This window comes from Dioscorea cayenensis, chromosome 1 (genome assembly GCF_009730915.1).
Source record: "Dioscorea cayenensis subsp. rotundata cultivar TDr96_F1 chromosome 1, TDr96_F1_v2_PseudoChromosome.rev07_lg8_w22 25.fasta, whole genome shotgun sequence".
In the NCBI taxonomy this organism is placed as follows: Eukaryota; Viridiplantae; Streptophyta; class Magnoliopsida; order Dioscoreales; family Dioscoreaceae; genus Dioscorea; species Dioscorea cayenensis.
This window is the reverse complement of record NC_052471.1, coordinates 169,698-193,475: the sequence shown is the minus strand read 5'-3', so window position 1 is coordinate 193,475 and position 23,778 is coordinate 169,698. Positions and strand designations below refer to the sequence as shown.

General features: G+C 37.9%; 5 protein-coding genes across 7 annotated transcripts; 3 read left to right on the top strand and 2 right to left on the bottom strand.

Moving 5' to 3' along the window:
- Positions 1–479: 479 nt before the first annotated feature.
- LOC120260449 lies at positions 480–3,580 on the bottom strand. The gene is made up of 3 exons (XM_039267930.1): positions 3,143–3,580; positions 1,644–1,846; positions 480–1,071 (listed from the first exon to the last, which is right to left on the bottom strand). The coding sequence occupies exons 1-3, from the start codon at positions 3,236–3,238 to the stop codon at positions 765–767; spliced, it is 606 nt and encodes a 201-aa protein (XP_039123864.1). The 5' UTR covers positions 3,239–3,580; the 3' UTR covers positions 480–764.
- A 637-nt stretch (positions 3,581–4,217) lies between these two features.
- Positions 4,218–6,367, top strand: LOC120260439. Its single transcript, XM_039267919.1, has 6 exons — positions 4,218–4,428; positions 4,517–4,702; positions 5,356–5,522; positions 5,718–5,799; positions 5,899–5,967; positions 6,067–6,367. The coding sequence occupies exons 1-6, from the start codon at positions 4,321–4,323 to the stop codon at positions 6,235–6,237; spliced, it is 783 nt and encodes a 260-aa protein (XP_039123853.1). The 5' UTR covers positions 4,218–4,320; the 3' UTR covers positions 6,238–6,367.
- Positions 6,368–6,807: 440 nt separating this feature from the next.
- On the top strand, positions 6,808–10,323 carry LOC120261032 (probable polyamine transporter At1g31830). Its single transcript, XM_039268694.1, has 2 exons — positions 6,808–7,026; positions 8,617–10,323. The coding sequence occupies exons 1-2, from the start codon at positions 7,024–7,026 to the stop codon at positions 10,072–10,074; spliced, it is 1,461 nt and encodes a 486-aa protein (XP_039124628.1). The 5' UTR covers positions 6,808–7,023; the 3' UTR covers positions 10,075–10,323.
- A 1,928-nt stretch (positions 10,324–12,251) lies between these two features.
- Positions 12,252–17,285, top strand: LOC120259379 (protein CYCLOPS-like). 3 transcript variants are annotated; one of them, XM_039267144.1, is made up of 11 exons: positions 12,252–12,300; positions 14,015–14,070; positions 14,273–14,371; positions 14,480–14,528; positions 14,626–14,678; positions 14,836–15,533; positions 15,625–15,671; positions 15,798–15,843; positions 16,011–16,059; positions 16,563–16,691; positions 17,021–17,285. In XM_039267144.1, exons 1-11 carry the CDS (start codon positions 12,283–12,285, stop codon positions 17,142–17,144), a joined length of 1,368 nt encoding a protein of 455 aa, XP_039123078.1. In that variant the 5' UTR covers positions 12,252–12,282; the 3' UTR covers positions 17,145–17,285. The 3 variants fall into 3 exon arrangements, with proteins under 3 accessions (XP_039123078.1, XP_039123008.1, XP_039122939.1); XM_039267074.1 differs by lacking the exon at positions 12,252–12,300 and adding an exon at positions 12,836–13,468 and having other exon boundaries at positions 15,798–15,837; XM_039267005.1 differs by lacking the exon at positions 12,252–12,300 and adding an exon at positions 12,836–13,468.
- A 734-nt stretch (positions 17,286–18,019) lies between these two features.
- LOC120263642 lies at positions 18,020–20,761 on the bottom strand. The gene is made up of 4 exons (XM_039271612.1): positions 20,616–20,761; positions 19,647–19,813; positions 19,262–19,546; positions 18,020–18,808 (listed from the first exon to the last, which is right to left on the bottom strand). Exons 2-4 carry the CDS (start codon positions 19,791–19,793, stop codon positions 18,164–18,166), a joined length of 1,077 nt encoding a protein of 358 aa, XP_039127546.1. The 5' UTR covers positions 19,794–19,813; positions 20,616–20,761; the 3' UTR covers positions 18,020–18,163.
- Positions 20,762–23,778: the final 3,017 nt, after the last annotated feature.

The window sequence follows — 23,778 nt, the reverse complement described above, 5'->3', positions numbered from 1 at the left end:
TCGGAGACGTGAAGATGCGGTGTCGTGTTCCTGAGGATTAGGATAAGGAATTTACTGATATGGGGGAATCAACCGTTAGATGGTGATCGGATGGTTTGGATGGCATCTGGCATGCTATCACTGTCAGGTCCCCGAAGCGTGCGCTATTGTCTAGCTAACACGTGATTGGAGCGTGCAAGGGTACGGATGGTAATTGAATTCTTTTGACTCTGAGAAAGCTTGGGCTCAGTGCTCATAAATTTTTCCATTTTCATGGGCCGTTTTCAATTAGTACTTTGCCCAGCTCTTATGCTATTAATGTCTCTGGATAATGATAATCATCTTTTTTGTTTGCTTTTTCAGGTAATCTTACTGGTGGATCTTGATGCATGAATGCATCTTGCACTGAAATCATTGAAAAACTGAGAAAGAGTATTCTCATAAATCATAATAATTTTTATAATTCATATCTTTTTATTCTAGCATTTAGCATGTCAGAGTATCAAAACTATTGTATCTCTCTGTCCTTTAAGCAAATAGCCAAAATTATACAAGCTATTGTATTGTATTACATTACAGTATTATAACAACAACAACAACAACAACAACAACAACAACAGTAACTATTGTTTGCATCCATCCGTATGTGAGGTGGGGAATAACTAGGAATATTCAGAGAGAATCCCCAAAGTCACAAGGTTTTGAATCATAATTATAATTCATAATCAAGCAATCCACATAACAAACTCTACTCAAACTGTCCATAAGCTGTTGAATGTGTATGATCAGGGGAATTGTCTCCTTTTGTAAGTATCTTCATGGACAAAAACTGGTTCAGTGTTCTGAGGGGGGATTTCTGGTTGTGCCATTGCAATGCCTTGGTTCTGGTTGAAATGTGGTGTATTTGTGGTATTGAATGTCGATAGAGAGACATAGTAAATAATGGCAAGAGAAACAGTAGCAAGAGATAGCAGTGCTCCTCCGGCAAACACCCCCGGTTTGACAGCATAGCAATACAAGTTTTGCTGAGTTCTCTGGTCATTAAGTGCAGCCCCAGTCAGCAATAGCTGAAATGCTATGGTAAAAGTAACCCTGTCGCATGATGAATTTCACTCAGTCACAAAATTATGCTATAAATACAAAGCACATTGCACAAAACCTGTGCAAATAACAAAGATAATCAAGGCTCAAGACTATGCTGCTGTAAGTTCAAATCTATGTCATAAAATTTTATCTGCATCTGAAGAATGATTGAATACCTAAGGAAAACTTCCTCAGTCATCAAATTGCCAATAATGTCACTTACCATATTCTAAAATTAAACTATTTCACTTTCAGAACTCAATTTGCCGATAGCCATATCAAACTACAATGAAATTCATGCAAAGCTTTCTGGCAGGAAAAAGTGTCTCTTCAAGTTGTAGACACAGTGAATTATTCTATATGTCATTCTGGAATTATAACCTGCAGAGGGCACATACTTTTAAATGGCATCCCATCCTTCCAGAAAGCAATATCCAGCCAGCCAAATTATTAGTTGTGAGTAGTTCATCAATGTGTTACTTGTATAGGCAAAAAACTTGCATGATTCTAGCACCCCAGAATAAACAGAATATATCATGCAACATTAAAATGGATATCAAGTAAAATGCAAACTGTGTTACCAAGAAACAATCAGGGAGATCAACGCTAATGTCCTGTTGGAATTGGAGGAATTTTGATGCCTCTGGCAACAAACACAGCCAGCAACAATGTTTATAATTAATTGGGCCACCAAAAGTGCCAGGGCAGCTGTTAATCCAAGAGGCGAAGCAGGGCTCTTTGGATATATGCAGTCACCAGGTGATGTGGTATCTACATCGGAGACCTACAAAGTTAACAACCATGTTATGTAGACAGTATAATCTCTCAACCAAGGTGTGGAGAGTTCTTCAAAGAATAATAAAAAAAAAAACTCTAAGCAGGAAAAAGAGCACTACTTGAATTTTTATGTGGAAGCTCATCAAGGATGAGTACTTGAGATCATCTCTGATATGACAAGGGAAGATTATTAAGCTTCAGTTACTAAATATTAATATGAGAAATGCTACTGTACTCACTTATGTCACTCCTTATCACTGACTAAATGGTATGCTTGATGCAGTAGTAAATCCAAACTACATCAGACATAACCTCATAAACAATTGACTTGGAACAAGCCATTTAAAGTGGTTGAAGCTAAATAGAACAGGACAACGATGATGATACCTGAGAACATACTAGTACCTCTCCATTCTGTGTTCCAGAGTCTAAAATATTATATTCAAGTGTGCCAACTTGCCATTCTTCTCAGTGTGTAAAGAGCAAGAGAAGAGACTCTTCATTCAAACATTTACTCTTGAATTGATATTTCATAGTACAGGTAGATGAGAAATTATGGAAAGCGAAAGAGACTTCCCCTCAAATTTTCAAGCAAAAACTTCACCCATTAGAATTTGCTTTTTTATTTGCAATTAGTCTCTTTCTCACCAAACAAATTAAGGCAGGAAGCGTACTTTACGACCTCATCTAATGTTCAAACATTGAACCTCTCTTGATCTTCCCATCAAGTCATCAACCTGTCCTTTATCTCTCCTTAAATTCGCTTTGAAATATTTGCTAGTCTTGCTTCATGAGAATGGATTCTATTGGAAATCATCTTGTATTCACTCTATAGACTGAAAATATCATCTAAATAATATGTTATTTCGATGTGCATGCATATATCAAATATAGGCCCTGTCAAAGACCATATTACAATCATTTCAACCAAACTTCCTAACCATGGCTCCATTTTCAAATTAGAAAAAAACCAAGCACCATCTCAACAATCAATGGTTCCTATAACAACACTTCCCTCCGCAAAAGTTACTTGTCCACGTTTTTTCAAAAACAAGAAAACTAAGCAATTAAGAGAAAGAGAGAGAGAGAGAGAGAGAGAGAGAATGAGTGCAATTAACAAACAGAAAACATTCAAACGACACCAAAATTATCAGTTAAGAACTCCCCTTCCTAATTGAAAGTAATAATATCGGACGACAACATAACAGAACATCAATATCGATATCCAAACCAAAACCAAAGCTTCATAAGGAGCAGAAAAGAAAAAAAAAACTTAAGAAGAATAAAAAGAGGTGCAACTCACCTTCACCCTTGTAGCCTCTGCACCAAAAGCCAGAGCAGCAGCAAGTAGCCCCAGGAACCCAACAGCACCGCACACCAAAACCACCTTCCTCTCCATTCTCTCTCGCTTGGAGTCTTTGAGGTCTTTTCTTATAGCAATCTGCCTCTCTATCTCTCTGAAAGTTGGAGTCTTTGAGGTCTACACTAATAGCAATCTCTCTTTTTCTCTATCTCTCTGAAAAGTGGAGTCTTTGAGGTCTTCTCTAATAGAAATCTCTCTCTCTGTCTCTCTCTGTGAAAGTTCGAGTCTTTGCGGTCTTCTCTAAATAGCAATCTCTCTCTCTCTCTCTCTCTCTCTGTGTGTGTGTGTCTGTGTGTGTGAAAGTTGGAGTCTTAGAGGTCTTTTCTAATAGCAATTATTCTGCAGAGCTTCTTGGGCAAGCACCCCTTGGTTGGTATGGTAACTGATTGAGAAAGCGAGCAGGATAGAGTACAAACTAATGTGGACCATAAACAAAAGCCCCTATTTTGCTTGCTTTGAAGCCTAAACATTGGACTCCAATTATTATTATTATTATTATTTTTTAGTAAAATGTAAATGCTGCCACTACTTGACTAACGCTTTAATCTGAAATAGAATCCGGAATTTTTAGAACAGGACAACCTATCTCTTCCACGCATATTGCCATTCTTTTCCTTTGCTTGTTCAACTAAAGCTCAATTTTTTCTCCTTTCTGATGAGTTAAATTCCATGGAAACCACAATGACCTTTCTCCTTAGTCCTTACCAAATTTTTTGATGCTGAATAATAAGGTGCTTTTTTTATGTAATGGAAGCCAATATTTGAGTTTATACCTGAAAGTATGACATTTTGAATGAGATTAGTATAGTACAATACATGATGATACTAATAATTCAAGGTTTGATTTTTATTTTTATTTTTTTTTCTGGTACAGTACTTGGGACTTGGGAGGAGTGTGTTCACCTGATGCTCTTGGGTAGCAGTAGCAGGCTAGCAACAAGTGGACTGGCTTTTCCCACACCACCCCAGGACTTCTACACTTGTACATCCAATCCTTTGGGCCACCCATTCTCATCCACAAGCTTGAAGCTCCCCCGTTCCTTTTACTCTACTTATCCGCCACCACAGCAAGAATGGAGGAGCGCCCACTCTAGTCTACTTCATCTTCGGGTCCAGAAATGGCAGCCTCTGCTTCTGCCTCGGCCTCTTCCATCTCCATCTCCAACGTCCCTCGCAGAAGCAACTCATTATCTTCTCCAACCCCTCATTTCCTTGCACAATCCCAGGTGAGCTCTTGACCTCTTCATTCCAAATAGTCTAGACTCTTGAGACCAGTTGAACCAATTTGATTGCCTGCCCTTCTTCTTGTGCTAGAAAACTGCCTTCCATGGCTTGTCTTTGATAAGCAAGAGTGGGAGTAGGAATAGAGCTCTTTCAGGAAGGAGAGGATTTGAAATCAATGCGAGGACTGCTGGAGCTTCCAGGACCATTGAGGTTGAGGTTGATAAGCCTCTAGGCTTGACCCTGGGCCAGAAGTCCGGGGGTGGTGTTGTCATCACTGTGAGTCATTGCTTCCATTCTGATTTTCCTGGCTATTTCCATGGACTATCATTATATATCAGATATTCTTTTTTTTTTTTAACTTTGGCTTGGTGAAGTTTGGTGCATTAATTTGAATCTGTGTGCTTTCTTTTTTTATTCTTCTTATATTTCATTTGATAAACATAATCAAAGTAGATCATTTAGGACTTCACTTCAGAGTCAGAGCAATCTTGTTTCTCAACAATATATAGTGCTCTTTGTAAACTATAATATGACATGCATTGGTTTCATCAGTCAAGGTTCATATAGGAATTTTTTTTGTTTTCTTTTTTTTTCCAACTCATGTAACTGGCGGCCTCCTGCCAAATGATTATGAGTATAGCTTAATTTATCAAGATCAGAAAAGCTTCAAATATGTGTGAATTGAACTAGTTACAATTGTGATATTTTTTATATAGTCTTCAATCATCAGAAGTGTACGTAGCGTTGATTCTTTCTAGCTGCTTAATTTGAAATTTATTTTCCAAGAGGAACAGCTCAATATTGTTGTTACTTCAACTGCATCTGCATGCATGCATTATGAGAAAAGCTACGTCTATATTTCAAACACATTTAATATATTTTTCAAATTTGTTATCAAGTTTATCAATTTATCATGGGTGTGCAATCAGGCGGTTGATAGCGGAGGGAATGCTGCAAAGGCAGGGTTAAAGGCCGGTGACCAAGTCCTTTACACTAGTAGTTTCTTTGGAGATGAACTGTGGCCTGCAGATAAGTTGGGATTTACCAAGACTGCTATCCAAGCAAAGCCTGACTCTGTCTACTTTGTTGTAAGCAGGTTGAATGCAACAAATTTACTAATGCTTTTTAATTGTTCCATAGATGCAAAATCATGTGCCTGATAATTGTATCTATTTTGTGTTTTGAACTTGAAAACATTACACATTGTCATGCCTCTTTAGTTTTCCGCTCTTGCAATACTTATTATTAGTACTACCTCATGTTGCTTAATTTGACCAACTCGATGTCACAGAGGTGCTGAAGTTGATGTAAAACGATTGACCAAGAGGCCTGCTCCTCCTCGCTTTGGCCGGAAATTAACAGAGGCACAGAAGGCAAGAAGAACAATTACAATTGTCTTTTCTTTTGCTTGTTCTCATTTTCTGACTGTTCTTATTGAACTCTCATATATTATTCACCCTCTCCTCTTGCAGGCTAGAGCAACTCATATATGTCTTGATTGTGGATTCATTTACACTTTGCAGAAATCTTTTGATGAACAAGTAAATTTTTGCCTTCTTTTAATCTTATGACTAATACAGTAAAAAAAAAACATAATAATGTATAATTCAGTACTGAAAATACTCTGATCTGATGTGCAGCCTGATAGTTACGTCTGCCCGCAATGCAGTGCACCGAAAAAGAGATTTGTTGAGTATGATGTGAATACTGGAAAACCAGTGGGTGGTGCCTTGCCACCCATTGGAGTCATTGTTGGTCTTATTATTGGCATTGCAGGAGTTGGAGCATTGCTTGTGTATGGCCTCCAGTAGTTAAGTTCAGTAGTAGTCATAATTCATCAGAATGCTTCATCCATTTATGATCTTGATTTGTAAAAGTCCAAACAGCTAAACATTATAATAATAATAAAAAAAAAAAAAAAAGATAAAAGAGGAACTTTTATTTTATGCGACAGTTTCGTTGCATTTTATTTAATGAAAAGCTGCATGAGACTAATTATTTTCAAGATACGGACACGTGCCAACATGCTCATAAATATCGTGCTTGCTTGCTGGCTCAGAAACCTTTTTATTAATTACTGCTTCGCTGGAAATGGGTTTTGGCATCCCAAAAAGGAACCAGAAAAGGGACATCTCTCGAGATTTTTATTTTCCACAGTGAGAGTCATTAGTGGAAAAAATATTTATTTATTTTTAGCGTGAATCACATCTCCCATTTAATGGTGTTATAATTTTAAAACTTTAAAAATTAAACAACTAATAAAATGGCATAGTTTTAATTATATTTCAATTTATATTGAGAAATTATCATATTTTCAAGAAAAATCTTTATTTAATAACAACAAAGATGAATATGTATATATAAATTAATAATTTTTCATAGCGCTGTCTTGCGGGTCCTTTTTAGTGGTCACTTTAGCGTGGCATTCCATTCCAAGCTTTGGCTTCTCCAAAAGCGGTGCCTTTTTTCCTTTGGCTTCATCGGTTGCACCGACGGAGCTCTGAGGAGAGGGAGAAAGCTTCAAGATGAGCAGCAGAGGGTTTCTGGGAAATCATGGTGCTGTGGAGGAATCAAAGGATGAGCTTTGTTTTTCGTAGATGGTCAGTTGCAATCTTTCTTTCTTCCTCTCACGGTTGTTGTTGTTGTTGTTGTTGTTTTTTTTTTTTAATATAATTATTCTCTCAAAATATTGTTGTAAATTTGAAGTCCAAGGTTCAGGGATCCGTGCATCTAATATGGTTCCAATTGTCTATTTTTTTTTTTGGCTGGTTTAATTGCAAGTTTGCATGATTTGGCTTTGTTTTTGTGTTCTTTGTTGATGTTCTTCTTCTTCTTCTTCTTCTTCTTCTTCTTCTTCTTCTTCTTAAATCTGGATTTTGATCTTCTCTTTCGAATAAGATCTTTCTCTTTTCCTTTTGTTTTGTATTGTTTTCCATTATTCTATGATCAATAGTCTGGAACTTTTTTTTTTATATGTTGTTGATTTTAATAATGTTGGCAGCAGATTCTCTTCCGTTTATGAGAAAGAAAAAAGTTTTCTTTTCTTTTTCTATTTTGGTTTTTAGTGTCATTTTTGTGAAGGTTTCTGCTCATGCCAGTCGACCAAGTCTTTTCTTTCATTTGATTATCAAGGATAAAAATAGGGAATTTACAAATCAAATTTTTCTTTAGTAATTGATTCATGATGCACTCGATCAGATCAAAATCTATATTTTGCGTCACTAATTTTCTAGTAAAATTGACTTAGTGCTCGGAATATAAATTAGATTGACCCTACAAATATAGCGTTATGGTTCTTTGTTCTTTTCCAATCATTCTCTTGAAAAGTTGTATGTATTGTATGTGGCCTCTTTGTAACCATCCTTCCAAATTTGCAAGTATTCTTCATCTGTCACTGTTGTTCTAGAACTTGGTTTTCATGAAAGCCACTCTGGCTGGTGCGGAAGAACTGTATATGGTCGGCTGAATTCCTTACTGCATCAGCCGTAATCAGCACCCTTTTCTGTTCTTCCGCAAGTAACTTCTTCTAGTCAATTTCTTTTTTCCGTGAAACCAAAAATAATGATGTACACTCAAATGGTTACTCAATGGTATCAAGTTAACTCAGCTTAAACGACAAAAAAAAATTTACTTGTGAAAGCTCAGAGCCTTGAAATGCTGTAGTTCTCACAAACTTTCTTCACGTACCTCTTTAGCAGTCGCTGATGTTTTGTTATAACTAACTGTGTGTTTTAACGAAAAGATTAGTAGCTTCGCAAAGGCCAATTGTCAACAGAGATTCCTTTATTATTTTCCTTCTGGTAACTGCTTTTGCTTGGCAATTATTAGTTTCTGATTTATTTGGTATTACTTTGCTTCTGCATTGCATTTTCATATTCAAGCTATTTAGACTACTGTCAGCAGTGGAATGATTTGCTAGATTCTTATCTTTAGGTATCAATGATTATATGGTTTCCCTGCCAATACCATGCCTCTCATTCTTAGAAAGTTCACCATAGCATTATGTGGAACTGCATACAATCTTTTCTCATCAAATTGTTCTGAATTTTAACTGCCTATCAAAGGAAAAATTTTCAATCAAAAAACCTTAGGCTATAATCAATGTTTTGAAATAGAATAGAGCTTAATGTTCTATGAACTTTTTATTGTAAATTACCTGAAGCCTTATGTAGTTTGATTTTTTGATTCAGAAACTGAGGACCACAGGAAGCTCTACAACAACTTTTATTCCTATGGGACATTATGGTAGTCCTGAATACCATGGCCTTGGTGAAGGAGCTCCTAGGGTAGATAATTCTCATAAGGTCTCAATCATACCTCTAGTCTTCTTGATTTTTTATGAGGTATCTGGTGGTCCATTCGGGATTGAGGATAGTGTTCAGGCAGCTGGTCCACTTTTAGCCATTCTTGGATTTCTGGTTTTCCCACTCATATGGAGCATTCCAGAGGCTCTTATCACTGCCGAGCTGGGCACCATGTTCCCAGAAAATGGGGGATATGTTGTTTGGGTCTCATCATCTCTGGGTCCATTCTGGGGTTTTCAACAAGGCTGGATGAAATGGCTTAGTGGTGTTATAGACAATGCCCTTTACCCTGTTCTCTTTTTAGACTACCTCAAGGCAAGTTATCATATTTTCGAGGGCGGTCTTCCAAGGACTTTGGCTGTGTTAATCTTGACTGTTGCATTGACTTACATGAATTATAGAGGTTTGACTATAGTTGGCTGGGTAGCTGTTTTTTTGGGTGTGTTCTCAATCCTCCCCTTCATTGTTATGGGGTTTGTGAGCATACCAAAATTAAAACCTTCGAGATGGTTGGTTGTTGATAGTCACAATATTGACTGGAATTTGTACTTGAATACTCTTTTCTGGAACTTAAATTATTGGGATTCAATTAGTACTTTAGTAGGTGAAGTTCAGAACCCAAAAAGAACTTTGCCAAAGGCACTCTTCTATGCACTAATTTTGGTGGTTGCTGCATACCTGTTCCCGCTACTTACTGGCACTGGAGCTATTCCTCTTGAGAGAGAACTGTGGGAAGATGGTTATTTTTCTACCATTGCAATGATTCTTGGTGGATCATGGTTGAGGTCATGGCTGCAAGGAGCGTCGGCATTATCCAATATGGGAATGTTTGTTGCAGAAATGAGCAGTGACTCTTATCAACTTCTTGGAATGGCGGAAAGGGGGATGCTCCCTGCGTTTTTTAGCAAGAGATCCCGCTATGGAACTCCTCTTGTGGGGATCTTGTTCTCTGCTTCCGGTGTGATTTTGCTGTCCTGGATGAGCTTTCAAGAGATTGTTGCAGCAGAAAATTTTCTGTACTGTTTTGGGATGCTATTGGAATTTATAGCTTTTATAAGGTTACGGATTACACACCCAACAGCTCCTCGGCCTTATAAGATACCCGTCAGTACAACAGGTGCCATTTTGATGCTCATTCCTCCTACTGTTCTAATCTGTGTGGTTCTGGCTTTTGCTTCTTTGAAAGTCATGATTGTGAGTCTCGTTGCAGTATGTTTTGGATTTCTATTGCAACCATCTCTGAAATATGTGGATAAGAGGCAATGGTTGAGGTTTTCTGTCAGCCCTGATCTTCCTGATTTCACTGTAACGGACGATGAGAATATTATTGACCCTATGATGTAATGAACATGCAGCAGATTCAGTGAAGACACTGTTCCTTGCATGTCTGGTGATATCCTGCCCAGAATATCTTCCAGGACTTGAATCCATGAAACTGATGCCAGAGTTGATTTGTTAAAAGTTACTGCTGGTTCTGGATGATTAGGTTCTCACATTACTCTGGCCTTACATTTCCTTCTTGTTACACAAATACTTCTTCTGCAAGTTAGAATACATTATTTTCAATTATCATTGCTTATGGTTTCTTTGGCATCTTTTATCTTGAGTCGTATGTTTATTGTCCTGGAATGCTCGTTCTAATCGGTCCAACTGCAACAGTAGTAGCATTTGTTGTATGATGTGAGATAAGATTTTCTTTTCTTGAGTATCATTGCTCAGATCCATGCACACCACCTCCTAGTACCAACACCTGCAGAATCCTTCCTTTGGGATAACCCATTAAGCATCTACTTCTTATGAGGTTGGTTAAATTGTCCCCTGGTGGAAAATTTCCACGAATTTCCTGAACATTGATAAATTGTTGGTACCGTGCAGGCCACACATAAACCTTGACAGTATGTCTTCGGAAGATTTAAAACAGAGCTTTATCACTTGATTTGCTATTGGTCATCATTTTCCTAAGCCATTGTCAAAGATTCTCCTTGTTTTGTATTGTTTGTTATTTTACTTTATCTTTGTCAAACAGTGGATTGGAAATGAAGTAGAATCCAATTAGATTGGAACTAAAGCTAGGTAAGAGGACAAGGGAAAAATACTTGCCTGTGAATTATGGCATGTTTGGTGGTTAATGAAGCATGCTATCTTACCTACAATTTTAAACATTCAGTTAGGACATCATGATCACTTACAAATCTTTATAGTAAATTCGAGAATAGCGGCAGCAGCCGGCTAAGCATGAATGCGAACAAGAGTTTGGTAGTCATTGCCAGTGGCTTGACTTCTATTGAAATTCATGAACAAACAGGACATAATCTCAAAGTTCTTGTTTTATATGTTACCTCCTACCTCACACACTGCCGGCAATCTTATGAACTTGCTAATTGCAATGACATAATGGGTCTGTTTTTTTCTGAGCTTGCTTTGGAAAAAACAGAAGGATATTTCATGTAGTCCTTGTCAGATGATGCAATGATATGTGTATGACTGGTCTTAACAGCACCTGATTACAAAAATAATGATTAGCTACCACTTATGTAATTCAGAAAATAGAATGGCATGGCAATGCTTGGATTTAGATGATGAATTGATGATATGCATCTTTTCTAGTTGAATTGTGACAACACAGTTCAATACAAAGGGAATACGGTAGACATTGGCAGCCGGCAGTGCATCAATATATTTACAGGACAAAAACAAATAAGAGCTGTCTATTCTATTTCTGTCTACTTTCCACTGTTTATTGATTCTTCTAAGAGCTGGCATGGAACAATTTTCTGGTCAGTTGTCATCTTGAAGAAATTAGTTTTTGGATCTTGCATCTTGTTCTCAGATCTCTGAACATTTCTTTTTTTCATGTTGCTTGAACAACATATATATTTTTGTTCATTGTATGAGATTTCAAGATTTCATTCTCAACTCAGACTTGGTCCTTGTTATTCAAATGAACAATTTTCAATTCAATTGTTGCTGCAACGTGCTTCTACTAGTTATTATCAAATATCAATCACTGATCTTTATAACCTCATTGTCTGAAAATATGAACATTTATGTTTTTTTTTTCCCTAGTTAAAGTAAGTTGGAGAATATAAAATTATGGTGTACTTTGTTCATATATTTAAGTAACTATCAATCAGTTAATCATTCGCATTAATCATGTATCTTAATTTGACCTACTTTTGTAGCATCTCTATGGACTTCTCTTACAGAAATCTACAGGCTAATCACTTAATCATAATATCATTTTGCAATGGTTTTTTTTTTTATTAGAAAAACAATACAAATATACTGTCCCAAAAATCCACGTGTCAACATGCTACACAGAGATGCTGTTGCTCCGTATATAGTCAACAGCAGAAATAATAAGCTCGCTATCTATCGTCATTGGAATGGCAAATTCGTTATTTATTCGAAGTAAGAGCTTCTTTTCATAAGAAAGGGTCCCGCAAAATTCATAAATTGATAGAAAAACCTGCGGGCGGCCACAGTTATTATTAAAAAGAGAAAAAAAAAAAAATTTTAAAAAAAAGATGGAGGTCCCTCGCCGTGTCTTTCATGGCTGCCTCCGCACCGGTAAAGAAACCCTCAATTCCCGCCACTCATTTCCATTTACTTGCATGAATTATGAGTCCGTCGATCATATATTGCTATTATCTACTATAAAGTTTTTTTTTTTTTTTAATATTTTTCTGTTATATTTTGACCTAAATTTGAGGATTTAATCCTCACTGTAAATTCTAGAATGCATTGTTTCTGATTGTGTTTTGGAATGAGACAAAATTTCATTTTTGGAATCGGAACAAAAGCGCGTTGGAAGATACCTGCTCTGAATTATATTTTTTATAGTCACTTTCAGTCTAGTGGCATTGGAATGATTTTTTTTTTAAAAAAAAAAAAGTTTATTAATCCAATAATTATTTCAATTTGCTTTGATCAGTGGTTGTGCCATAGAAGAAGCATTGATGTGTGACCTTCAGAGCAAGGGATGAATCCAATCTGAATGAGTGTTTTATGAGGCATTAAATTGAAACCTCTTTGTTTTGCCCTTTTTGGGTTGTGGAGTTTGGTGATTTGATTTGTTTTATGATCTTGCTGTTCTCTATTTTCAATTAGAACTGATTCATTTGAGTTGTTAGATTATGATCTCACAGATTTCTCTATGATCATATGTGTAGGCTAGAGGAAGGAGTTTAGATTCATTAGAGATCTTGCAGGATAGTGATCAGATGGTATTTATGGTAGTTTTAAATGTTGTGTGTTTTAAGGATAAACAAGACAGACTCTGATAATTAATTCCTGTTTCTTTTGAGTGGAAAGCTTTCTGGGTGTTTTAGAGGCGCTTGGATCAAAATATAGAGAAGAGTATTACATATAGGGTAGGGGCTGTAATACTTTGTAGAACGGAAGATGAGTGGAGAATATGAATGGTTACGGAAATGAGAATGGATTCATGAACAACTCTTTTCATAAAGAGGGTGAAAGTCATCGTAATTCAAGGCTCCCACAAGCTCAAGCACATCACCAGGGGAACACAGAGAAGAGGCATATAATGGAGACATTGGATAGAGGTTACTCTGATTTGTACAGAAATTCTAGTGAGGAAATTGTGTTGAAGTCCTTGATGGAAAACCCGATGGGGATTTCAGCGCCAAGTATGGAGATGCTTGGCTTTAAGAACATTTCCCAAACTCTAAGAGGTGATAGTGAGGAGCTCTTTAACAGCTGGCTTCTGAATGGGGAGGCAAGAATCTTGATCTCTCTTTTGCTTTCATTAACCCATTGCTGATCAAATGGTTTGTGTTTGGGGTTTGGTCAAACAAGTTTAATTTCATTTCCTTCTTCTTATAGAGAGAACATTTAATGATCTAATTAAACAGTTAATGGTGCAGATACATCATTAGGATACTCTTTTCTTAAAGGCATGTAGGGCGGTCTCTGATTTTCTTCTTTTTTTTTTCTTACATCCCTTTGTTTATCCTTGTCATTTTGTTATGTCCAGATTTTGGTTTTCCTTTTTATTTTGCACTGTGGATTTTTACCAGTAAAAGTATCAGAGGGTTCAAAGGCATCATGCAAAGTGTATATAAATTTCATATTTACGCTCTGAATATAAGCCGCTTAAACAATCTATTATCACACCTGGGTTTCTTTTCTACTTGATTAGCCTACTTTGCAATTTTTGGTAGTATGTTCATCTCGGTTGCCAGAGATAAATGAATTGTTTGTGGTCCTATCTGGGATGAATTGCTTACAATGGCCTTCCTAATTGTTTCATTGGTCTTTACAGATTCCTGGTTTCATTTCTTCAAATGGGGCACATCGTACTCGGGTAACTTCTCGGAGGTGAGTGGGAGCTCTTTTAAGTCATATACAAATTTCTATGGCAATATGCATATATTATTGAGCAAACTTCATGATGATGAGTTGCAGCTAGTGTCTGATATATCTTTATGTGATTTCATGATTTTCACTATAAATCCTAATTCTTATTAGACTTCTATTTGGTTATTCAGTCATAGAAACTTGCTAATTCATGCAATTACAGGATATCAACAGAGCCTGCTGCTGTGTCTTCCTTCCAGCAAAATGACAGCTTATTCCAGCAAAACACAATTGAGGAACACTCAGCTGACCCCAGCCGCAGGTGATTGTGATATCTACATTCATGATAGAAATATGTAGATGGTTCACATTTGATTGTGATATTTTAAGCTCTGCTTTGCCTTCTGACTGCATCTTTCTTGTATGGTAGGAATATTCCAGATAAAGGAATTCAAGCTAGCAATTTGTACTTGGCCAAGGTTGAGTTTCTTCTTAATCCCTTCATAAGAATACAAAAGGACCTTGTACTTCATCTAGATATTATGAGAGCACATAGCTCACTTTGTCATTATGCAGGCATGGTTTCAAAGTACCCAACCAATGACAAGAAGTAGGTCTTCCGAATTAAGGTATCTTTCCTAAATCTGATGGCTGCCACAAGTTAAATGCAGAGTCTCTGCTGCAATAGCTAAGAGGGATTTTGCATGCTTGTAAAGAATACCCTTTCTTTTTTGTATTTGTATTCTATTCTACTCGTTTATGGACATATTGATTTTCTATAAGCAGGAGAAGGTATGCTGCCATGCAAAATATGCTGACACCTACTGTCGTGGAAGCCCCAAATGACACTCCGGGTCCAGGGCGTGGCGGTAGCATCATGAAGCATGAATTTGCAGGCACAAACAATTTCTGTGATGTTTCCATGGGGGAGATGCCAACGCAACTGCATACCTTCATGTCTCCATCCAATTCATCTACTTCTCCCTTCAATACACCTCCAATGGCAACTGTTGACACTGTGTCTTCTGTTGTGAGCATGCTTAAGGGTACATTAGAACGCAAGAAACTTGGAAACCAAGCGGATAAAGAAATTCTTGAAGGCAATTCTTTTGTCTTTTCTACTGCTGCAGAAGTTGCATCCAATATCGGCTCACATCAAGATGCAGCTGGTCAGCTTTTTGAGCCAACTATGCCTTTTCATATGGTATCCTCCATCCATATGAATGATCTGGGGAAGTTGCAAAAAGTTGAAACTTCACTAGAATTAAATGTCGAAGGTTTTGTTAGTTCAGGAAACCAAATCCAGTTGGGTGTGCTGTCCCAAGAACCTTCACAAAGTGAATCATCCGCTGCTGCACCTGTAATTTCCACTGGTTTTGAAGTATGTGATGATCCTGCTCAGTCTGCACAAACATTATCTGTTTGTGAGAATTCCAGAAAACATATTGGAAATGGTACTACAGAGCGTGGACCTAAAGCCAGAGGTTTGTTACCAAATTTTTATTTGCATTCTCACTCTGGTCACTACTTCTCTTAATCAGTGAATTATGATGTCCAATGACCTTGATATTGCAGAATTCAGGGAGAGAATGCTGGAAAACAACTTCAAGGATGACCGGAAGGTAAGCGTTAATTGAATTTAAGTCCTGCCATGTGAAATAAAACATATTTTTCACCATATTGACAGTGGTATTATGGAATTCTTCATTCAGTTTATAGTTATGCCTATTTTCTTTGTTGTCTGGCAGAAGGGGAATTTAGTACGGATGGGTTCTGTTTCATCTGGAGGTACAGGTAGATGTTTTATACAGTGCTTCATGCAGTAATTATTTTGGGTGCATTTGAAAATTCTAAAACATCTACACTTGTAACTCTTTATTGTGTGAAACCAAATTATTTTGTGGCTCTGTTGTTCTTGTTTAGTACCGTGGCCTTTTCTCTTACAATCATGAATTATGCAGTGGACAAGGGGGACCCTACAAAGAAACGCCGGGTTGAACGATCTCGCAAGTATGTCCATTCTGAAATTTTAAGTGTGTGTATATATATATATATATAGATTCTCACCGATAATTTACATTGTTGGGCATATGAAATTTAAACCCTGATGCTGGATTTTTCCATATTAGTATTTGTATTGTGTGAGCCTAGCATAGATAATTTTCTAAACCATTTACTAGCAAAAGCAATTTTAGGACAACATATAGAAACCTAAAACATACGAACTCTTGTCTCAATATTTAAGTGTTGTGTATGAAACTTTCATCTGTGACTGTGGGCATGCGGTTTTGGCATTTTAGTGCTTTATGTATGATGAACTCTCAATGTGCTTGCATTTATTTATTTATACATGAATACTGGGTATTGTTAATGATTTATGAACACTAAGAAGCATTGCAAAATCTTTTTTTTCAATAAATCAGTCGTTTATCCACTCTTTTTTTAAAAAGAGTTTGCATTTTGCCTCTTCAAAGTATAACTGATTGGTACCTGCCCATTTTCTAATGTTTTAGGATGGCAGAGGCGAAGGAGAGAAATTCAACACCGGCGTTACCATCAGATATGCAGTCTGTTCTAAAACGCTGTGAAAATCTTGAGAAGGAAGTCCGGTCACTCAAGCTTAACTTATCCTTCATGAATAGGTAGGTGAAATTATTGATCCCTAGTTGTAGCATTGCACATTGATTTCTGTAGGAAAATACATGAGAACACATACTGTGATCTGTTGGATACTTTTACATCATTTTGTTTTATTCTGCTTGCAATAGTTGAGAATCCATTTATTACTTTCAGAGTGAGCTTCATGATTATATATATATGTATGTATATATATATATATATATATATATATATTGATTCTTCTTGAAGTTTACTCCTTATGATTGACCTGAGTTTTTTCCCCCAAAGAAAATGAATAAGATTACTTCATAGTAAATAGAATTCTACATTTAATGTTTGCGACTCTTTGCAGGAAGGATTCCGAGCAGACAAAACAAATTGAGGAGCTTCAAAAACAGAATGATGACTTGGCAGAAGAGAAGGAAAGACTTCTTGAAGAAATTGAGAGGATCATCTCAGAGACCAACAAGATGTGAGACTCACTATATATATTAATCTGATCATAATCCTTCTCTTTTATGTGGATGTGGTATTCTTTACGCTCACATGTACCACGGATGATATATGGATTCCTGTAAAACAGGGTATTAAATACATATATCTATCTTTTACTTTAATTACAAACCACCGAATTCTTTAAATACTGGTGGTTAACACTACAATCATATTCTTATTATAGCTTAACATTAAAGGCCTGTTTGGATAAGCCAGAATTATGGCATAATCTGTACAATATGCCATAATTTAATATTTTCTGATAATTATGCCATATTAGCTGTTTGGGTACTTATTTTAGAGTATAAAATTATGGCATAATATAGGCATTATGGCATAAAAAAATATTCCACTCTTAGTGGAATATTTTTTTATTATGAAAAGTCTCTCTCTCTCTTTTGATCCAGCAAACAGCCACCAATCCACCGGTGGCTCGCTCAGCCTCCGGCCAACGGCCTCCGGTGACACGCCGGCGATCCACCGGTGGTCCGGCAGGCTTCCGGCAACTGGTCACCGACCCAACCACCGGTCCACCGGCCTCCGGTGACACGCCGGCGATCCACTGGTGGTTCGCCCGGCTAGCCTCCGGTGACACACCGGCGATCCACCTATGCTCCGGCCGACCTCCGATGACCGGCCACAGGTCCACCGGTGGTCTAGTTGCCGATCGGTCGATCTCCGTAATTTTTTTTATTTTGGTAACCAAACACTCATTCTATAGGAATAAAATATGCTATAATTTCTGTAATAATCACTTGCACTTCCTACATAATAAAATTATGCCATATTTTTTTATTTTGCAGCCAAACAGGCCCTAAACTATATGTCTTGTATAATTTCCATGATGGTCCATTACTAACATATTGAACACCATTTGTTCAAATTATTTCGGATAAGATGCATGCCAGCATCCACAGAGTTTAATATTGTCATCATTCACAACTGCAATGCCACAATAATAAGCAAGAACACATACATCATAAGGCATTATTTTCAATCATTAGAAACAAACATTAGCGGCAGAAGTACCCGATGGAGTTGGAGTAGAGTTTGTTGTCACTGCACCTCCTGCCTTCATTGGTAAAGGCTCCCAGGCCATGCCAATTTCGGTATGGCCAGCACTCTTATTCACAACCACCACAGCCTTCCTGTCAGACCCACCACTTGTACCTCTTTCCGCTTTCAGACGGAGACGCTCTGCCCTGGATCCAATAGTCTGGCCAAGAATTGATGCCGCTATGGTCAAAACCATCGCTGTCTTGGGCATCAGCACCGACTTCCGAAGCATGGCAATGAATGGAACAGCAGCATGAACAGCCACAAACCACTGAGGGGAGAACTTGTCGGTGTGCTCTCTCCAAACCCCAAGTGGAACATTAGCTGCCATTCCAAGCAAGGCAATTGCAAGCATCTTTGCAGGCAGTGGCTGTGGGCGGAGATTCTTTACAAAGGCGGTCCGGGCCAGGGCAGCTCGTGCGGCAACAACAGCCGGTGGGCACCTTAAATTTATACCTGGTGGTGGTTGGAAAGCCTTAGCAACAAGAGGCAGTACCCGATTTACAGCCCGAAAGGACTTGGCAATGGGGCACTGCCCAGTTTTCAGCCACTCGCTACTATGCGCCTCATGTGACGAACCACCTCTTTTCTGCCATGTTACCACAACAAGCATATTAAATGGACCAATCCATTCAGAAATCACTTCGTTGATGCTAAAGTTATATATATATATATAAAAAAAAGGAACTAGTGATAAAGTGTTCAAAGAGTGTTGCCAATAAAGAGACCCGACCTATAGATTTGCCTAGGAACCAACTTCCCGTCGAATAAGCGCATTTTAAAAAGCAGATAGCAAATAAAAATAAAATAGCTCACTACAATGGCATAAAATCATAAAGACCAAACGGCAGTGTGTTAATCTGTTGACTAAAGATAACATGTCATGAACACTTTAGAATTACTCATATATAACAAAAAAAGAGAACATAATCGAAGATGAACATTAAAATAAATAAATAAATACACATAATATTTTAAGATTTCTTAAAAGGTTATAGCATTTCTGATGGTATGAAAGCAGAGATAAATTCCCATGGATTACCTGTGAAAGATTGTTAGGCTTGGATGAATTTTTGTTGTGTTCCTTCCACTTCCTCGAGAAGAAATTGAAGCCAAAAGGTCCCTCGGGTCCAAATGCTGAAAGACTGATGCTGGCTGCATTCACTGCAAGGGGATTAAACTGTAAGCCAGGATTTGGTTCAGGATTCTCATTATACACGTATGATTTTCCTGAAAGGGGAATAACTCCATCTTGTCCATGGAAAAGCTTGAAAGCTGTTTCAAAGCTAGGACCATCTTCAAAGATAGGGCCTTTCACTCCTTGTGCCTAAGAAATAAATACAAGATCCATAGAATCAACAAATACCAGAAACTATGCGCAGGCTTTGTTGGGAAAAGAAAAGTCGGAGGAAACAAGAAAAACATACGGGTGAAGGAAATTTAACAGATGAAGAGAAGTTAAAGCTTGTTGGTTCATTGATGTTCCTCAAAAATGGGCACCTCTGAATATCTTGAAGGGAAAACATGTTATCACATGCTGATTCACCAAGGATACCCTTAAGGAACAAATCCATTTCAGTACAAGCAGCTCAACCTACATAGTGGAATAAACAGTTAAATTTCAACTAGATAACAGTGTTTAACTTTTTAATTATCCATCCAATGAGAAAAGGTGGTATATAAGCAGCACATGATGATGCAAAACCACCAAAAATAACTTTTTTCCTTTATATCTATCAATCACTAAATAAAAAGAGTATAGGGTAGAACAAGCATGCTAATTGCCACATGAATGGTAAATGCAGCTATCTCTTGAAATGTAGGTTAGTTGAAAACAATTTGAGATAAGTACGAACTACTCATCAATTAACGGTAATACAGATGGGCACAGCTATAGTGAAGTCATCAAACGGTACCACATGGCCACAAAGAGCAGCGAGTGAGATCAATATTAGGCATCACTAAAATATAGAATTAAAATTATTCAAGATTGAATTTTTACTATTAAAAACACTTATTTACATCTGCACTTGAGCAGAGATATGAATTACCAGCATAAACAACAGATTCACTAGAAATTTCACAGTGATCTCAGGCTAATACTAAAATTTGTTACCATGAAAATATGGGTTATCAAGTAAAAGAGTCAGGGCATAGAACTAGATGAAAACCTAAAATGTTCCGACCTTTGTCCCAATGTACAACCCAAACCAATCAATCAGATAAAACACAATAATCAGGCATACCACTGAAGTATTCACCAAAAGGCTTCTAAATTCCTTCAAATTAGCAAACTACAATGGATTGGAGTGAAAGAGAGATCAAATAGATAGATTTTAAAGCAGAAATATATAGATCGAGATAAAACGGTGAGAAATTCAATAATAATTAAAAACCTCAAACGAGAGTAGGAATGGGTGAGATCTTTGAGGAGGAGGAGGAGGAGCAGAGCAGCGTTGTTATCTTCCTCTGATCTTGGGAGGAGAAGCAATCCGAGAGCAAGCGCAATGAATTTCGTGTGGACGCCACGAGATCGAGGGCATCAATTTTGTGGCGCAGGGGAGATCACCGGTCCAACCGGTATCAACCTGCTCTCTGACCGCTTATCCCCGGTTTTTTCCCAATATCTAATGCTCGTTTCCTCAATTTGTGCGTAATCAGCGTGTGAAGTGCATGTATCCCAATCCAATTCAAACCAATGTTCAAAATAATAAGCTTTGACAACTTGATTAAATTTTAATTTTAATTAAGAATTATGTTGAGTCCTATTAAAAAAACAAATATGTGAATTAGATTAACATTGATACATATTCATTCTATATAAAGTAAAAAATAGCTTATATTGTAATACATACACATATAAAAAGATAACATAGTAATATATCTCCTAATCAACTTTTCTTAATCAAGATTAACATAACAATAACCTTGCTCTCTGTTTCTATATAAAGGATTGAAGGTGGGTGGGGGGTTTATTTAACTTTGATTTTATTTTATTTTATTTTTTTGAAAAGGTGGATAAACCACTTAAATTAAAAAGAAACAACAAACAAAACCCAACCACAAGAAGTGGAACAAACAGACACAACCCACAAAAGCACAAAACGAGACAAACAACCGCCTCAACCTTCCCCTAAAAAAACTGCCGACTACTCAGTATGTGAAGATAATCCTGCATCCGGAATGGATGCTACAGTATGCTCCTCCCCCGTCGAGCTCAAGAACTCCAAACTTCGCCTGATGGTAGTAGCATGCTCCTCCATCTTTGTTCTCGATCTGTCACTAACTGTAGAAAGCCAGGATAATAAAATGCGATCAACCTTCACAATTAGAGCATGAGCAGACATCATAATATCATTAAACATGCAGTCATTCCTAGCAAGCCAAAGATTCCACACAATCGCTTTCACCACTAGAACCCCTAACTCTCTACAGGTTGGTCTGATAGATAATCTCCAAGTCCCTCAAACCAAATGGCGGCAGTCTGGCAGATCCGGGAGCCCGAGCAAGCTAATAAAGTATCTCCACACCTGCTTTGCCAACGGGCAATGCAAGAAGAGATGATCCACCGTCTCCGTCGCCGCATTGCACAAGACACATGTCGCCGTCGGTAGGCGGTTACATCTTCTGATCTCTAAGTTCTCCAAGGTTAGAATCCTGTTCTTCCAAGCAAGCCAATTAAAAATGTTTATTTTCTTCGGGCAATGACTTTTCCAGAAAACTTTCGTCAACGGGCACCAAAGTCCACCATCATTCAGGAAAGAGTAAAATGATTTCACTGTGAACACCCCATTCCTAGTAAGACGCCACCTTTTAGAGTCTTCAATCACCTCCTCCTGCAATTGCCTTTGATCCATAAAAGTCTTCACTTCTACCTCCTCCATGAAAGGGGACCGAGACAACAGAAAGAACAGATCAGAAACAGTTCCGTTCGGTTCCCTAGATCTATCAAATTCCTCCTTCCAAATATTCATTGGTGCTCTACCACTTAACCAGCTGTCTTTCCAAAATAGCGTCTCCCTCCCAGAGTTAACGTCATGTCCAATGCAACTTCGAAAAGCAGGAAGACAGTTTAACACCCCTTTCCAGAAGAAGGAAATTCTCCCCGATTGCCTTGGGAACATATTCCAACGGTCCATACAATAGTTGAACTTAATAACCTCGGCACCACACCATGAACGGTCCGACATAAATCTCCACCACCATTTCCCCACTAACGCCTGATTGAAATTTTGTAGGTCCAAAATTCCCCAACCCCCTTGGTCGCAGTCACGACAGATATTATTCCAGTTTATGAGTCTGCATCGCGGGTGATTCAGATCCGTCCCAGACCAAAGAAAGTCATGTCTAATCCGGTTTATTTCCTTGATAACCCAACCAGGTAGACGATACAGGGACATCCAGTACGTAGGTATAGCAGTAAGCACTGCGTTAATCAACGTGAGTCTACCCCCCATAGAAACTTGTTTGACTTTCCACGAAGCCAACCTCTTTCTAATCTTAGAAATGAGGCCTTCCCAATCTTGCTTCCTTGGTCTTCTTCCAGAAATAGGGATACCGAGATACAAAACTGGAAGCAAACCCCTTTCACAATTAAACGTATCCGCCGCCTCCACCTCCGGGAGTTTCCCCAACTCCGAAGCATAAAGGCAAGTTTTAGAGAAATTGGTAGCTAAACCAGTCATCCCCTCAAAAATATATAAGATTAACTTAATAATTCGCAGATCTTCAAGACCACCAGTAGTCAACACAAGCAAATCATCGGCGTAATGAAGGTTACACCTGTTACCAAATTCTCCTAATGGAACTCCCACCAGGACCTTAGACCTCAGTGCATGAGCAAACATGGTACTTAGCACGTCCGTTACCAAAACAAATAGCAACGGAGAAAGAGGGTCACCTTGCCGCAACCCACTTTTGTAACGCACATAGCCATTTGGAGATCCATTCACCAAAATAGACGCTTTAGAAGAGAACAGAATGCATTTGATCCAACCTATCCAACGCTCCCCGAAACCGTTAGCTTCTAACAAATCCAAGAGGAAGTCCCAATCAACACGGTCAAACGCCTTATTGAAATCTACCTTCAGGATGTGGCCATTCAGTCTACGCTTATGAATGCTAAACATAAGTTCCTCCGCCATTGCAATGTTGTCTAGAATACATCTCCCTTTAAGGAAAGCGGATTGTTCTTTGTCCACCAGCAAATTCATCACCTTACTTAACCTCGTCGCCAACAGTTTAGAAATAATTTTCAGAGAGGAGTTTATCAAACTAATGGGACGAAAATCCCCCGGGTTCTCAGGTGATTCAACTTTAGGTATAAGCGCAATACTAACCCAATTAATTCTCTCCAAGTTGGCACGGTGCCAGTAAAAATCCTCACAGAGCAAAACTATGTCCCCACCGACTGTATCCCAGAATTGCTTAAAAAAAATGAATGGGGAAACCATCAGGACCTGGGGCTTTATCCCCACCAAGCCCAAACACTGCACTTTTAATTTCCTCTACAGAGAACGGATTCTCCAACATAGTAAGATCCACTGGATTTTTCAACTG

What these genes read in the sequence shown, in the direction of transcription:
- LOC120260449 (XM_039267930.1), bottom strand. Translation starts at nt 3,238, where the DNA reads ATGGAGAGGAAGGTGGTTTTGGTGTGCGGTGCTGTTGGGTTCCTGGGG. An exon ending in CAGAGGCTACAAGGGTGAAG is followed by an intron (nt 1,847 to 3,142) that starts GTGAGTTGCACC and finishes TTAACTTTGTAG; the next exon opens with GTCTCCGATGTAGATACCAC. An exon ending in ATCTCCCTGATTGTTTCTTG is followed by an intron (nt 1,072 to 1,643) that starts GTAACACAGTTT and finishes ATCATGCGACAG; the next exon opens with GGTTACTTTTACCATAGCAT.
- LOC120259379 (XM_039267005.1), top strand. Translation starts at nt 13,148, where the DNA reads ATGAATGGTTACGGAAATGAGAATGGATTCATGAACAACTCTTTTCAT. An exon ending in ACTTCAAGGATGACCGGAAG is followed by an intron (nt 15,672 to 15,797) that starts GTAAGCGTTAAT and finishes GTTGTCTGGCAG; the next exon opens with AAGGGGAATTTAGTACGGAT. An exon ending in TGTTTCATCTGGAGGTACAG is followed by an intron (nt 15,844 to 16,010) that starts GTAGATGTTTTA and finishes TGAATTATGCAG; the next exon opens with TGGACAAGGGGGACCCTACA.
- LOC120260439 (XM_039267919.1), top strand. Translation starts at nt 4,321, where the DNA reads ATGGCAGCCTCTGCTTCTGCCTCGGCCTCTTCCATCTCCATCTCCAAC. An exon ending in AATTAACAGAGGCACAGAAG is followed by an intron (nt 5,800 to 5,898) that starts GCAAGAAGAACA and finishes CTCCTCTTGCAG; the next exon opens with GCTAGAGCAACTCATATATG. An exon ending in AGAAATCTTTTGATGAACAA is followed by an intron (nt 5,968 to 6,066) that starts GTAAATTTTTGC and finishes TCTGATGTGCAG; the next exon opens with CCTGATAGTTACGTCTGCCC.
- LOC120263642 (XM_039271612.1), bottom strand. Translation starts at nt 19,793, where the DNA reads ATGGATTTGTTCCTTAAGGGTATCCTTGGTGAATCAGCATGTGATAAC. An exon ending in CTGTTAAATTTCCTTCACCC is followed by an intron (nt 19,547 to 19,646) that starts GTATGTTTTTCT and finishes TTTATTTCTTAG; the next exon opens with GCACAAGGAGTGAAAGGCCC. An exon ending in AGCCTAACAATCTTTCACAG is followed by an intron (nt 18,809 to 19,261) that starts GTAATCCATGGG and finishes GTAACATGGCAG; the next exon opens with AAAAGAGGTGGTTCGTCACA.